Here is a 13117-nt window from a genome sequence, read left to right on the forward strand (position 1 = left end):
GGGAGGCAAGATGTTTTTGTGCAATGTATGAATGACTTTTAAAACATGCAAAAGGAATTGGACTGGTGCCCAACATTGATTTTAAGACTGCTGCTAGAAAAATCACCTTCAATAATGGCATCAGTCAGATATTCCCCCCCACTTATTTTTCAATGTCATGCTCCAAGCCATACACCCATAAGTTACTGGTGACTGGTTTGATAGAAATCAAGCTACCCTTCTAGAGAGAGCACTAACTGTATCCTTAAACATATTTAAAATCTGATTAGATAACCTAAACATTTCAGATAAAACCTAAGAATTAGCCACTAGTGCCATCTAGTGTTTGAAGAGGTGTCCAACCAAAGTCAGCAGGATGCAGGAGAAAGACGAGACTCGGCTTGCCCCAACCATAGACCCTTGCCAGATGAGACAGGAAGGAGCCCTCTGGAAAGATTCAGATGGAATGTCAATATTTCGATACCTTTCCCTGGAGTGCTGGAAATAATAGTCACAGTTGTAACCACTCAGAAAAAAGTATTCAGCATAGTCTTTATTGGGCTATTCGGACTCATCCAACACTTATGAATGAAGCCATGTATTCATGGAGAAATACATGGTTGTCTCTGATATAACTCTTTTATAGTTAAATGCATTATAGCATTTATGAAATTGTGCAAACAGTTTAGTCTATATCTGTCTATTAAGATCTGTTGGAATGGTGTTCAGCAAGGACTTGAAACGAAGACAAAATGGAATACCCAATATCATAAATTTAACATGTGAATTTTACATGACACAAATCAAAACACATTTTTTCAGACTGCCGATATCTGATGAAATGTAATATTTTTACTGCATAATTCCGACATAAGACCCACAATTTCTGGACCACAAGTTAACTTTTGTAGATGCAAGACGTCTTTAACTTTTATGGTTTTTAATTGCAGAATTAGTGAAATATTTCAATCATGAAACTTCTTCAGGTGGCAAATCATTATTTTTTGAGAAACTGCAAAGAACTAATAACCTAATAATAAAACACCAGGCTTTTCTGAGTGCTAACACAACCTTTTCAAACCCTTTTTTGCAAACTTAATACCAACTCTTACTTGCAAAACTTTGAAAACATCCATTCACCCATGTCTGCTGAACAATTAGTTAGCTCTCTTACTTTTACTTTGAATGTTAAGTTAATCATCTACAGGAAGATCTTGAAGAACCACATTCCTTGAACTCACCTCTGCAACATTTCCTTTGGCCCTCTATCTTTACAGTCTTAACCCTTGTCACTTAACAGTGCTTGATTTAACAGTGCTGTGCTGACACTCTCAAATGTACATTACATACAGAGTGTAGACAGACTTGGGGGCAGAAGGCAGACAAGAATTAGATGACTGAAAGTTGCGAGGTGGGGAGCAGGACTATAGTAGCTCAGACAGGTACTGAGGTGCCAAGCCATGCAGAGCATTATAGGTGAGCGTGAGGATTTTGAAGTCAACACGAAACCTGACAGGAAACCAGGAGCTATTTAAAAGGCACTTTATGGATAATGGAAACATCTCGTTCAGAATCCACAGAACCATTCCCATTGCCAAAGGTTTACTCATAAGCTCTTTGGTTATGTACACAAACAGCTATAATATTGTTGTAGGCTGCCCATAAAGGCACTGCAGTAACCATAGGCTACTAGAGGCCGGCAAAAACCCTCCTCAAAGAGTGGTGAATGATTTCCCCTGGTGTGAGACTTACTGACTTACAAAATGAGTGGAATGGTTTTTGAAAGGTAGTCAGAAAACTGGGGAGAGCGAATTCTATAGTAGTAGCAGTAGTTAGAGTAGATGAGATACCCTCCCTATATCTGAAATAGTGTATATTGTAGAAATATTTTATTTCCTTATTGAGGTCTTTGTTATATTGTTGTAATAAGACATCTTTAAAAAGCCATAAAACACATACTTTCAAAAACAGCCATGTTTGAAGTGTTTTATTTCTCCAAAGTCCCCTAAGGCACACCACCAAAAGTGGACATCTTCCATCATACAAACTTTAAACTCATGATTACATTTACCAACTTTTTAAGACTCAAACTAGGTTATACAATTGAGTGTGTGTGTCATTAGAGGGGGCAGCAGTGTAAATATTTAATAAAAAGGATTTAAACAACTGTTACCAAGTCAGTATTAAAATCTTTGAGAAAAGCAGCACTCCCTAGATGTTTTTCTTTAAATAAGATGTTCAGTTTTTCATTCAGAAGAATTAGGAACTTTTAGATATGTCAAAAGCAGCTAAGAGAGCAAATAATTTTCCCCTGAGCGGGAAATACAACAAAATAGATTAAACAAACCTATTTGTATAGGTCAATTTGCTTGCTACTCAGATTCCTAATAGGTATTTTCTTTCAAAATACAAATTTCCAATGCTGTGCAGAAATTATTCACTTTTACAAAACAGTATAGGCACCAGGCTGTTAAAAAAAAAACATATTTGATTAATGCAGAAATCACCACCATATGTAATTATTTAAGATTAACTTTTCCTTTTACAATGCACTGTTTCCACATATACAACACATGTGAAGTTATATATGTATACACTGCAAAACATGTGCTCATCTAAATCCAACAATGTTGTACTACATTTAACATGAGTCACACATTTTTAAATAATTATGATGCAAATATAATTATGCCCCTTCCCATTAATGCAGAACAACCTTTTAAAGTTTTATTATTAAAGACTTCATTAACAATTCTAAAAAAAAAAAACACGTGAGCAAAATGATCTTAAATGGGTTCATTGATGCTACAGCAAAGCCCATATGCACTACTGCTGCATTCCACCAGGGGGCTACATTCCAATGGATGTCTTTTTGCAGCTGTGCTTGCATGGAATCAGTCGCCATACTGCACTTCTGCCCTGAGCTCTCGTGTGACATAGTTGACTATGGCAGCTGCCACTTGCTGTTTCAGTGTGGCGTTCCCCATGACCAGAGCAATAAGCTGAGCCACATCTGTCCAGTTGAAGTTGCCAAGGATTGTCATGACATCATTACACAGCTTTTGCTGCTGCTGGGCAGGCAGCTCCATTATAATCTGCGGAAGCGGTTTGAACTGTTCACTCGTCATCCAGCAGCCCAGCAAACCTCCCACTGCTCCACCTACAAAAGCAGGCACAAGAGAAGCGTCATCCATCTCTACAGGGAGGACTGCAACAACATCAACCATGCAGGAGCTTTTCAGACTTTTCGCAAGGTTCAATTGGGTTCTAAGTGAAGCTCTTTTAAAGACTTCAAAAATATTTTTGCACTTTCACATACTTTTGCAAAATCATAGTTTTCAAGCTGATAAATTATACCAGGCACTAAAAAAAACACTACATTATTACCTTAATTGAAAAAATACTAATTCATTTAAATACTCATACTCAACTGTCAGTTAAAGGCAGAATTATGATCCAGGAATACCCTGCAGGTATTTTGCTCAGATATTTTCAGGAGATCAGAATGGGTGGGGTGTGAAGTGGTTTCTGATGTCCCTTTGCACACATGCTGCTCCAAGGTAGAAATAAAAGAGAGAACTGTGGTTCTACTTTGCATGTTTCCCTTATCCCTGGAGTGGGTTCATTATCCTTGCGTATACTACTGCCACACACTAATCCAGGAGTGCAACATTTGCGACAGGCAGGAGGGGGTTCTACAGATCTGACAGAGCCCTGGGACAGCTCTCAAACAGCATGAAAAACAAGCATGCAAAAGCTGTCTATTTCTCTAAGGTTAAATCAGGCCACTTGTACTGATCTTTCGTGAACAAACTCATAAGGAACAAAATCCTCAATGCAATGTAATCCTTACATATAAGAATTGTCTAGTTTCAACAGTAGGAGATGTCCAATTGGAAATTAGACCAATACTTGTGGGCAGCTCAAAATTTAAATTAATCTCACCAACAGCAATCCCCGGGGGACCACCAACCAATCCCCCGGCGAAAGCCATGGCTCCCGCCATCATTGCCCCCTTCCCAGAATTCTTCACTGCCGCCTTTATCTGCTGGTTCGCAGACAGCTCGCAGCACAGGCGCATGACGTCATCCACTTGCGCAGGCATGTTGACAAGGACGCGTTAATCTCAGCAGCCTATAATCATAGTTAGAAACAACCAACCAAAAAAAAAAAAGAAATTAACCCTAATCATTTTCTGAACATTATTTTGGGGGCTGAGTACGCAAGTCCCTACAACAAAGCATCCAACTCTTGCTCTTCTAAATGGGTTTGTTCGGACAGGAAAACAATGTCCATTTTATTACTGAAAACAAGAGTTTTAATTTTCTTCTGCTGGACCGGGAATACCAATTCATATTTAAAACAGGCTATATGCAGAAAAAACAAAACAATATTACTTAATATATCCCTTCTTTTCCTCAAATATAGCCTCCTGGAGGAATTACCTGGGCTGTGAGTTTATATTAAATTATTTTATTATTTCTTTTACAAATAAATTTACAAGAGCCTGACGACGCGTTCTCCCCTACAACTTTTTACTCCTCGCTTTCTAGGCTACTCTAATCTATCCCACCACTCGATGATTCAGGCAATGTTAATCAAATAAGCACAACTGTGCAACAACAGTGTAGAGAGGGCTGAAACATAGGTACAGCACCTGTAGTGCACACTATAATGCATTGTTATGCCTTAACTATTAACGCCATCGTAACTTAATATTAACTAATAATATATTGACTAAAAATATTTTATCGCTAACGTAACCATTATTTATTTTAACCCTTGCTTTAGCAGCTACTTATTAAACGACAGATAATATAAAAATCCTTCTGTAGAACACTGCCAGGATGGCATTAAGAAATTAACTGATCTGGACATACTACATTGTGTACGTTTTAAAGACTACACAATCCACGTAAAATATTAGGCGCTAATTTTCTCACTAGCCAGTATATATTACAAATACCAATAACCGATCGATGTTATTGTGTTTATAACGAGACCAAATTAACTTCAAGCACCGCATTTACTACATTAAAGAATGTATATTACGTCCGTGTGTTGGTTGTAACACTACATCACATGCCCGTCATCAGTAAAGCGAGACAATATACTGTAACCTTTGATATCTGACATGACATAGGTCACAAAACCTATTAATTTTTGCTGTATATTTCAACCATTTGTATTAAACCTTACAGTAAAATTGAAGCAAATGTGTCCTACCTTATACTTGTAGTTGTAGGTGAGATTAATTTCTTGTGGGTAAAAGATTACAAACGGCAAAACTATTTGCAATCTGTCACTGCTCGTAGTTTCATTCTTCCACTTTCGCTGCTCAGTCACCACCGCGGTGCTTCATGGGATCCAAAACACAGCGAGCGACAAATTGCACTTCCTGTCCAGAGAGTATAATCATCCTTTTCCAAGCCCTCATTTTTATATATGAAGCGTGAAATATACACATACTTGTTTTAAAATATTTTAAAAGTATTGTTTTACAATGTCCTACAATATTCATGCGCTCCTAGGCTCTGACAATATTTTGTTCTGTGTTCCCGCCGACCTTGAATTTGATGAGAGGAATAAAAAGTCCTAGTCTTGTGTGTTATAAACATATATGTGGACTCGGCTGACCTTTTAATACAACATTTTTATTGCTGTTTTTTTTTTGTAAAGATACAGAGGTATTCTACGTGCTATATCAAACGTAAAAAACAATTACCATACAGTATGATTGTATATTACTAATCGTGGCTATTAGGAATAATTTATTTGTACATTACATGAGCTTCATAGCTGTTTCACTACAGTTTTACATGAAGAAAGATTGTGTCGCTGTTGTAATACAATAGTACTATATTACTGTGACAGCTCTTGAATGCAGTACACGTAGCCGGTGCGGATTTTAATATAATCGGAGGATGCTCCGCCTTTAAAGGAGGACTTTCGATTACGTATTTTAAAAATCTTGATTACGACAGGACGGAGATGAAAACAAAGTGTTCATAAACAAGCCAAAGCCTAGATCTGTCTGAAGAAAACAAGTATAGTAAAGTCGTCGTAGAGCACTGATCTGCACAAACTTTTTATCATCTTTTCAGGTACTGGAACGGGTGAAAATACGGTGATTGATATGTCTGTTTCAGAAGTGTACCGCTATGTGTAAATGTTAAGTATGATTTTTATTTTTATCAAACGTCTGTACAACAACGGCTACATGTTTCCTGCAGATGTTACGCACATCAGTGCATGCACGTTACTTGCAGTGATTGAATAAGGGATAATATGAACGTGAATTCAAACAAATGAGTTTTATTTTGGGCCAGATCTGTTGTAAAAGGTAATTTGTAATATTCTGGAATACGTTTATGATTGCAATATTCGGTGATGTATGCCAGCAGACAGGCAATGGAGTCCGCATATACATAGATAGTTAATAGTCTTTTCCTGTCCCAAAAGTGACAGTAGCAGCTGCCCCTATAAAACACATCAGCTCGTCGTAGCTAGTAACATACCCGGGCAAACGCGAAATGTAATCTGCCTGAATTAAGTATATGCTATGCATTGAAAATATAACAAGATGAAACAGAAAAAAAAACAAAATAGTTAATTGTGCATCCCGGAAACTGTGCTGATGATGAGCTGTCTGGTGTAGACATTTCGTGTAGACAGGACGTTTGCTGACAAATATGTGCTTAAGAATAGATGGCATTCTACCCTCGTTTCTATCGGGAAAATCTATGCGTGGGAAAGGCAGTAACCTCTAACAGACCTTTAAAGACTTGCAGTCTTTCATTTTAATAAGAAGAGAAATGTTTTTGTAAATAGTAATTTTGGGGAAAAACATATTTAATGAAGAGTTTTATTTCGGTTGTTGGTGCTGTCGGCCAATATATAGGAACGTTTCCATATGTTCCACTTGTAACTGGTTCAGGCTGTCAACAATAACTGTATTTTTTGTGGAAAGTGGGGAAAAACAAGCATTGAGTAATTCTGACGAAAAAAAGTACTGAACACATTATTAGGAAAAGTTATTTTATGAAAAGTGCGATAAAATCGAAGACCAAGAGTCTTGTAATCTCATTTAATTACTGTGAAGACTTATTCAGATTCACAGGATTTTGTTACCAAGAATACTAAATCTTGTACATTTTCTTACTTCATTATTTGACACCTGTTTACGTGAAGGGGTATATATAACTTTATTCCTTAATGGTATGTACAATTCCTGTATTAAACATGAAGTGTTTATATGCAATACATCTTTATGTACCTAGATCCAGAGAAAAGCAGAAAGAATACATAGATAAGGAATCAGCTGAGATAAATGGGCCCACTGTAAGCCTATAATTCCAGCATGATGTATTTTAGTTTTTTAAACTAATTTTGCATTGTAATATATGAAATCAACTACAGAGGTGAATCTGAAAAACAAAACAGTGAAGCAAAATTAGTGGATAAATTGCCTAATGAATTTACACAAAAAATTACAATTTTATGCTGTTTTTTTCCCCTTGAAATACATTTTCTAGAAGTCTTGTACCTATATGGCTAATAAAATAAAGGGAAATTGTTTATGTATGTCATAAAGTATTTATAATCTGCCTGAAACTAATATATAAAAAAAATGTCTGAATGTTTACTTGCTTATTATTGTTACACAGGCTATACTGGGGTTGGAGCTGAACATAGCATTTAAAATAGCTGACATGGAAAAGGAAAACAACACCATGTCCCTTTGCAAACTGGCTGCTGCCAAAAATTGCTCAGAATATCCTTACAGACCCAATGTACAGTAAGCAGAGCTGTGCAGTTATAATGTAGTTAGACACACTGGTCAGGTTACTAGCACGCTATTTTTACCTGCACATCTTCTGTCAGTCTATAACAGATTAGATGGCGGTGATAAGGACATTGTATCATCTCTTTTCTGGCCACCTTATCTAAAAAAGTGTTAACTTTTCTAAACATTTCTAAGAAGCAAAAAAAATTCTAATGTGTGGGTCTATGATACATAATGTACAATGTCATATTTTAGGGGTGCGAGTGCTTATCTTATTCAGTATCATGGGAAGAGAAAAATGTATCAATTCTGTCCATTAAAGAGCCACTAGAAGGCGTGGAAAACAAGCATAAAAATTGTCTCGAAATGTTCTGTGTGAACTCGTTAGTCAATTTATCCTCTAACTTTTTTTTAATTTCCCTCTGTATTTAAATGAGTTTGTCCATAAATGAGTGTACAGTCTCTTCACTATTCTGATATTTTATATTTTCACTGAATGTATATTCTTGTCTCTTTTTAAGGTACTATAAATTGGGAAGAAAATACAGAAGAGAGTTGTTGATACAATGATAGGAAGAATTGCCAGCCTACTTCTTGGCAATACAACAAATGAAGATGTGAATGAAAGCAGTGATGTTGAGGAACTCTTTGAGTTTGAAGAGGGTGAATGGGTCATCATCAACATTCAAGGTGAGTCCATCGACAGCCATCTCAAATACTGTTTTTTTTAAACTCATTAATCAAAACAAGATGAGAATAAGAAAGATCTAACCTTATTTCTGCTTTAAAAACAAATTCTCAAAATGTCTCAAATTACTATAGAATACAAAACTTGAAATAAAATGCTGAGGATGTACAATGACCCACACTATAAGTCATACCATGATAGCCAAGGAGCAATGTAGATTTCAACATGCTAATAGAATCGTTGGTCTTAATGATGTACAGAAAATATTTCCATAGTGCAGAGGTGCTAGACAAGAAAAGACAATCAACTTACTCAGGAGGGTATAAAGAAAAGAGATTACTAACAAAATTGGTGTCAACCCCTCCATTTATTAAGACTATATTTTGCTCTGAACTCCTCTGGGTGCCAGTGCATAGAAGAGAAGCCTGCAGTCACATGATCTTTATTATTTCTTTTTTTTGACTGAGTTCGGGACTTAATGCAACTATTTTGAAAGACCAGTGGCTAGAACATCCCCTTTTATCAATAAAAAATCACCTTCTGGCCTGCAGTTAACAGGCTATGCTACTCTTTGTCAATTGTTGGTTTGGCCAAAACATTGTTTACAAGACACAGACTTCACAAATGATAAGCAAAATCTTCCTAAAATGGCTCTTTCGCCCCAAAACAAATCAGCTTTTTTTGTCAGTTGTTAAATCCTATCTGCACACTTTAAAATTCACAGAAATTGACCTGTAAAAGTAAAAGTTAAGAAAAATAATTTCTTTAATAGGTGCATTTGTGTTGTTGTGGTGCCTGTTTTTCTGTAAATGTAACATGTAACATTAAGTGACAAAGGTTAAAGAAAGGTTATATGTAGAGCTGCATTTCAGTATAATACCCTCCCAGCTCTTGAACAACTGTGCTCATACCAGCAAATAAAAACAAAATAGAAAATATGCATGAATGTCATACAATTGGAAGAATATATCCAGAGATGAAGATTGTGATGTGATGAGCATTAAAATGTATTATTTAAGAGCGCACACTTGGTTTGCAGAGAGACCTTCTTTGGCACAACCAGAGGTCGGCCTCCTGGAGAACCTACTGATTGAGCATCCCAGCATGTCCGTGTACAACTGGAGGAACCAGAGAAATGAGGAGGAGGAACCGGGCTCTGAAGAGGAAGATGAAGGTGTCCCCAGGTGTGATTAACATCTTTGAAGTGTCATGTGTAGGATGAGAAGAAGTGCGAAACATCTTTAAAATCCTGCCACTGTTCAGGTTTGGTGCCATTAAACCAAACTCTGGCCTTGACCATGGGTGAGCATAATGAATTTGAGTTTAGGGAAGGATTAATGTTGTATTTCTGGTGGGTAGCTGCGTCAGCATGCGTAGGCTGCAAAGGGAAAAGTAATAGGTTTATTCCATGCTGAAAAAAACAAGAAAGAAAACACAACGTTTCGGCCGTGGAGCCTTCTTCAGGTGTGAGCACTACTGCTCTACTATACTACTATATTAATCACACCTGAAGAAGGCTCCATGGCCGAAACGTTGTGTTTTCTTTCTTCTTTTTTTCAGCATGGAATAAACCTATTACTTGTTCCTTTAATGTTGTATTTATTAGTAATGGTACATTTTAACCTATCTTTTTTTAAACACTATTTAATGTTCTCCTTTTGCCGTTACTGAAATTTATGTACCAATAAATAACTGAATGAAGTGCATCCCATAGTGTATTTGCTAGATAGTATACCCTATTGTACTTTACAGAGACAAATTAAAGGGAGTCATGACGGAAAGAGTTTTGAGTACCAGCACATGTACTTCATGTTTGGCATGTATCGTTTACCCTTGCAGGCCTGCCCAAGTGGCACGTTCAATTCCTTGGAGGCTGATGGCATGGGGGTATATACTGGAGAAGAACAGTCACCTGCGCCACGTCCAGAGAACCAGACTGTGGGCTCAGAGGAGGAAGCTGGGCCGCAGTCATCTCCGCAGGCAGAATCAGGCCAAGAAGCGCTATTCACCAAAAGAGAAACACTATGGCAACTTCAAACAACCCTGCCAGCGCATCTATAATTACTGACAAAGTGCAGAACGCTTCATTTAACTCAAAAGATGTAACGGTACAGTCTCGTTCGATATACAATATATACATATCTTCCTTCAATAATATGTATATATTTTAAACAAAAGTCACAAGCTACTGTATGTTATTGCTTTTAATACACTGTATCAAAGCAGTCTGTACATAGCTTTCTTGGATCTTATTTGGATTGATACTATACATACTGTGTAGTTCAAGTCCAGAAACGGTTTTGTTACCACTGTAATTACTGTATATCACAGGTGCTACAAGCTAATTAAGACGTAAAACTGCCTTCAGTTATTGAAGGTTTCAGCCTGGAGCCTGATTAGCTCTTCTCATGTCCTATAATTGGTATATTTTTAAAAATAAAAGCAAAACTATATTCTGTTTGATGTAGAAAGTATCCCTGCGGTTGCACACTTAACCTGTTTTATGAAATTCCTTCTGATGAAAAAAGATGGCTCTTCCCTATCGTAGGAGGTCTCATATAACAGGTTTTATTATTGCAGACCACTGCAACTGGCTGAACTTGTTACAAGGACATTTTTCTCTTTAAGTAGCTTCTTATTACAGGTAAAGAAGTGCATCATATTTATAATAATATCTTGGAACACCTTGCACACCTTTTTTCCTGTGTACTTTCTCTATATTCAGTCAAAGTAAAAGAGACAGCATAAATAGGAGGCATTGGACATGGTTTCACATGTAAGGTTTAAACCTTAGGGTGCCTCAACGTATATGAACATTGTGTTGAGCACCCTACAGCTGTGCCTCCTAATGATTTACTTATATTTTCTCCTTAGTGATTGTATCAATGACATGCCAAATGTTATTACACATCACATTGAAAACAATTTGATTATGGTTATTAGTCTTAGAAATGCTTCAAATTCTTTTTATGTGTCAGAATGCAAGAAAATGAATTAGATTAATTAGATTAAGTGTGTGTATAGCAATGGCTCAATGGCAGCTATGTGCACAATTTGTTTAAATACAGAAGGTTGTACTAAATTGCTGTTTAAAAAATTCAGGTTTTAGCTGAAATGTTAAATTCATTTTAGCATAATCCACTTGTTACAACATATGCAGTGCCTTCTACTTCGATTAATTAAAATCTTTAGTTGATTATTCATTTGTTATATTAGTTGATTATATTTGATATATATGTAATTCATACAGTAGCAGGTTACAAAAAGAACAAATGTTTTTCTGTGCAATTTTACACCACTCCCCTCAGGTTTCCACTGGGACCGTATTCTGCCATTTTACAGTTTTTAAGGATTTCAGTTACGTTTTCCTTAGGTTGCAGTGTTTGAAATTTAAAAACTAAAAATGCCTCTGTTGAATACACAATATAAAGTTGGCGTTTTCATATGAATGTGGTATTGCCTGGAAAAAAGTTATCCAAATAATTATATCTCTGCAAAAACATTGACACAATTTTGTGTATCTGAGGAAGTATGCTTCTTAGAACCTTTTAAGAGTGTTTTGCACATGGTTAATTTGGGCAGTACAGTACCATGACTTCTGCATCTCTGTAAATTTATTAGTGTGTGACTGTTTCCTGCTTTTGTAATTCTGCCTAAACAAGAAACACTAGATCCTTTTAAACTCATTATGTATTAGTTCAACAGAAAAGGTGACATGACCTTCATCATTTTATATTTTAGTGAGCATACCACTATATCTTAATCACCTGTTCATACTGATGTATTTTGTGTTGTGTTTTATAGACTTAGCTATCACCACTTAATTCAGTGTGTAAATATGACTATATTTTAGTTTTGTTTCTTATATATGTTTTATGCATACTTTGTCCTTAAAGAAACTTCAAATAATACAAAATAAATATCAGTTTGTATAACCTTTTCACTTTGAATGAATCACAATTTCTTAAAGATGCTATGCATTGAAGAACATTTTATTTACACAACTGTGCAAGTCTTAAACAATTTTGATTAAATAGTTAACCGTTACAATCACTTTTCTGGTATTATCACAACTTTGATTATTAATAAAGCTTTGAGTGAGAATAAACCACGACAGTCCTTTAGCAATCCTTAATTCAAAGAAATTAGAATCTTCAAAAACCTGATCACGTTGGTTATAAAAGGTAAACTATATATAACAAGCCAATATGAATTCTAACAATTCCATCGCATTTGCCAATGAAATCTAATTGATTCATTTTCAGTTGACCCTTATATTAAACATTGTTTGTTTCTTTACACATCCATAAAGCTAAAAAACTACTTTTATGCTACTGAATAGGAAGTGAACAGGATTAACTGTAAATTTAAAACAAAATGGTACATATTTCAGTAGCAAATCACCACAGAATTGTTTCTGCATAAAGAAGGAAAAATCAGAGTTAAAAGAGCAGAATGAATGCAAAATGTCTAATACATAATGCTGTGTATTTTTAGAAAATGCGGTTTTGTCTCATTATCTATAATTAATATCGGGAGTATCCACAGCTTTTATCAACACTGTTAATCCTACAAAATGTCTTGATTTGCAGTGGGTTATAAAGTCATAATTTCTGGGTGGTTATTTAAGTGTTAATTCATGTCTTAATGTTATGTCAGTCTCC

The 13117-nt window shown here is 35.9% G+C and overlaps 2 protein-coding genes across 3 annotated transcripts; one reads left to right on the forward strand and one right to left on the reverse strand.

Moving 5' to 3' along the window:
• Positions 1-1951: 1951 nt before the first annotated feature.
• LOC148644502 (protein C19orf12 homolog) lies at positions 1952-5432 on the reverse strand. The gene is made up of 3 exons (XM_088614525.1): positions 5206-5432; positions 3925-4113; positions 1952-3139 (listed from the first exon to the last, which is right to left on the reverse strand). The coding sequence occupies exons 2-3, from the start codon at positions 4082-4084 to the stop codon at positions 2874-2876; spliced, it is 426 nt and encodes a 141-aa protein (XP_088470651.1). The 5' UTR covers positions 4085-4113; positions 5206-5432; the 3' UTR covers positions 1952-2873.
• Positions 5433-5929: 497 nt separating this feature from the next.
• Positions 5930-12393, forward strand: LOC148644503 (tumor protein p53-inducible nuclear protein 2). 2 transcript variants are annotated; one of them, XM_088614523.1, is made up of 4 exons: positions 5930-6083; positions 8287-8455; positions 9493-9637; positions 10293-12393. In XM_088614523.1, the coding sequence occupies exons 2-4, from the start codon at positions 8332-8334 to the stop codon at positions 10519-10521; spliced, it is 498 nt and encodes a 165-aa protein (XP_088470649.1). In that variant the 5' UTR covers positions 5930-6083; positions 8287-8331; the 3' UTR covers positions 10522-12393. The 2 variants fall into 2 exon arrangements, with proteins under 2 accessions (XP_088470649.1, XP_088470650.1); XM_088614524.1 differs by having other exon boundaries at positions 5955-6130.
• The last annotated feature ends 724 nt before the right edge of the window (positions 12394-13117 follow it).

This window comes from Lepisosteus platostomus, chromosome 20 (genome assembly GCF_059453375.1).
Source record: "Lepisosteus platostomus isolate fLepPlt1 chromosome 20, fLepPlt1.hap1, whole genome shotgun sequence".
Lineage (NCBI taxonomy): Eukaryota > Metazoa > Chordata > Actinopteri > Semionotiformes > Lepisosteidae > Lepisosteus > Lepisosteus platostomus.

Coding starts and splice junctions, on each gene's coding strand:
- LOC148644502 (XM_088614525.1), bottom strand. CDS start 4,084: ATGCCTGCGCAAGTGGATGACGTCATGCGCCTGTGCTGCGAGCTGTCT. Junction 3,140..3,924: donor TCCCCCGGGGATTGCTGTTG/GTGAGATTAATT, acceptor CTGCTTTTGTAG/GTGGAGCAGTGGGAGGTTTG.
- LOC148644503 (XM_088614523.1), top strand. CDS start 8,332: ATGATAGGAAGAATTGCCAGCCTACTTCTTGGCAATACAACAAATGAA. Junction 8,456..9,492: donor GGTCATCATCAACATTCAAG/GTGAGTCCATCG, acceptor CTTGGTTTGCAG/AGAGACCTTCTTTGGCACAA. Junction 9,638..10,292: donor GAAGATGAAGGTGTCCCCAG/GTGTGATTAACA, acceptor TTACCCTTGCAG/GCCTGCCCAAGTGGCACGTT.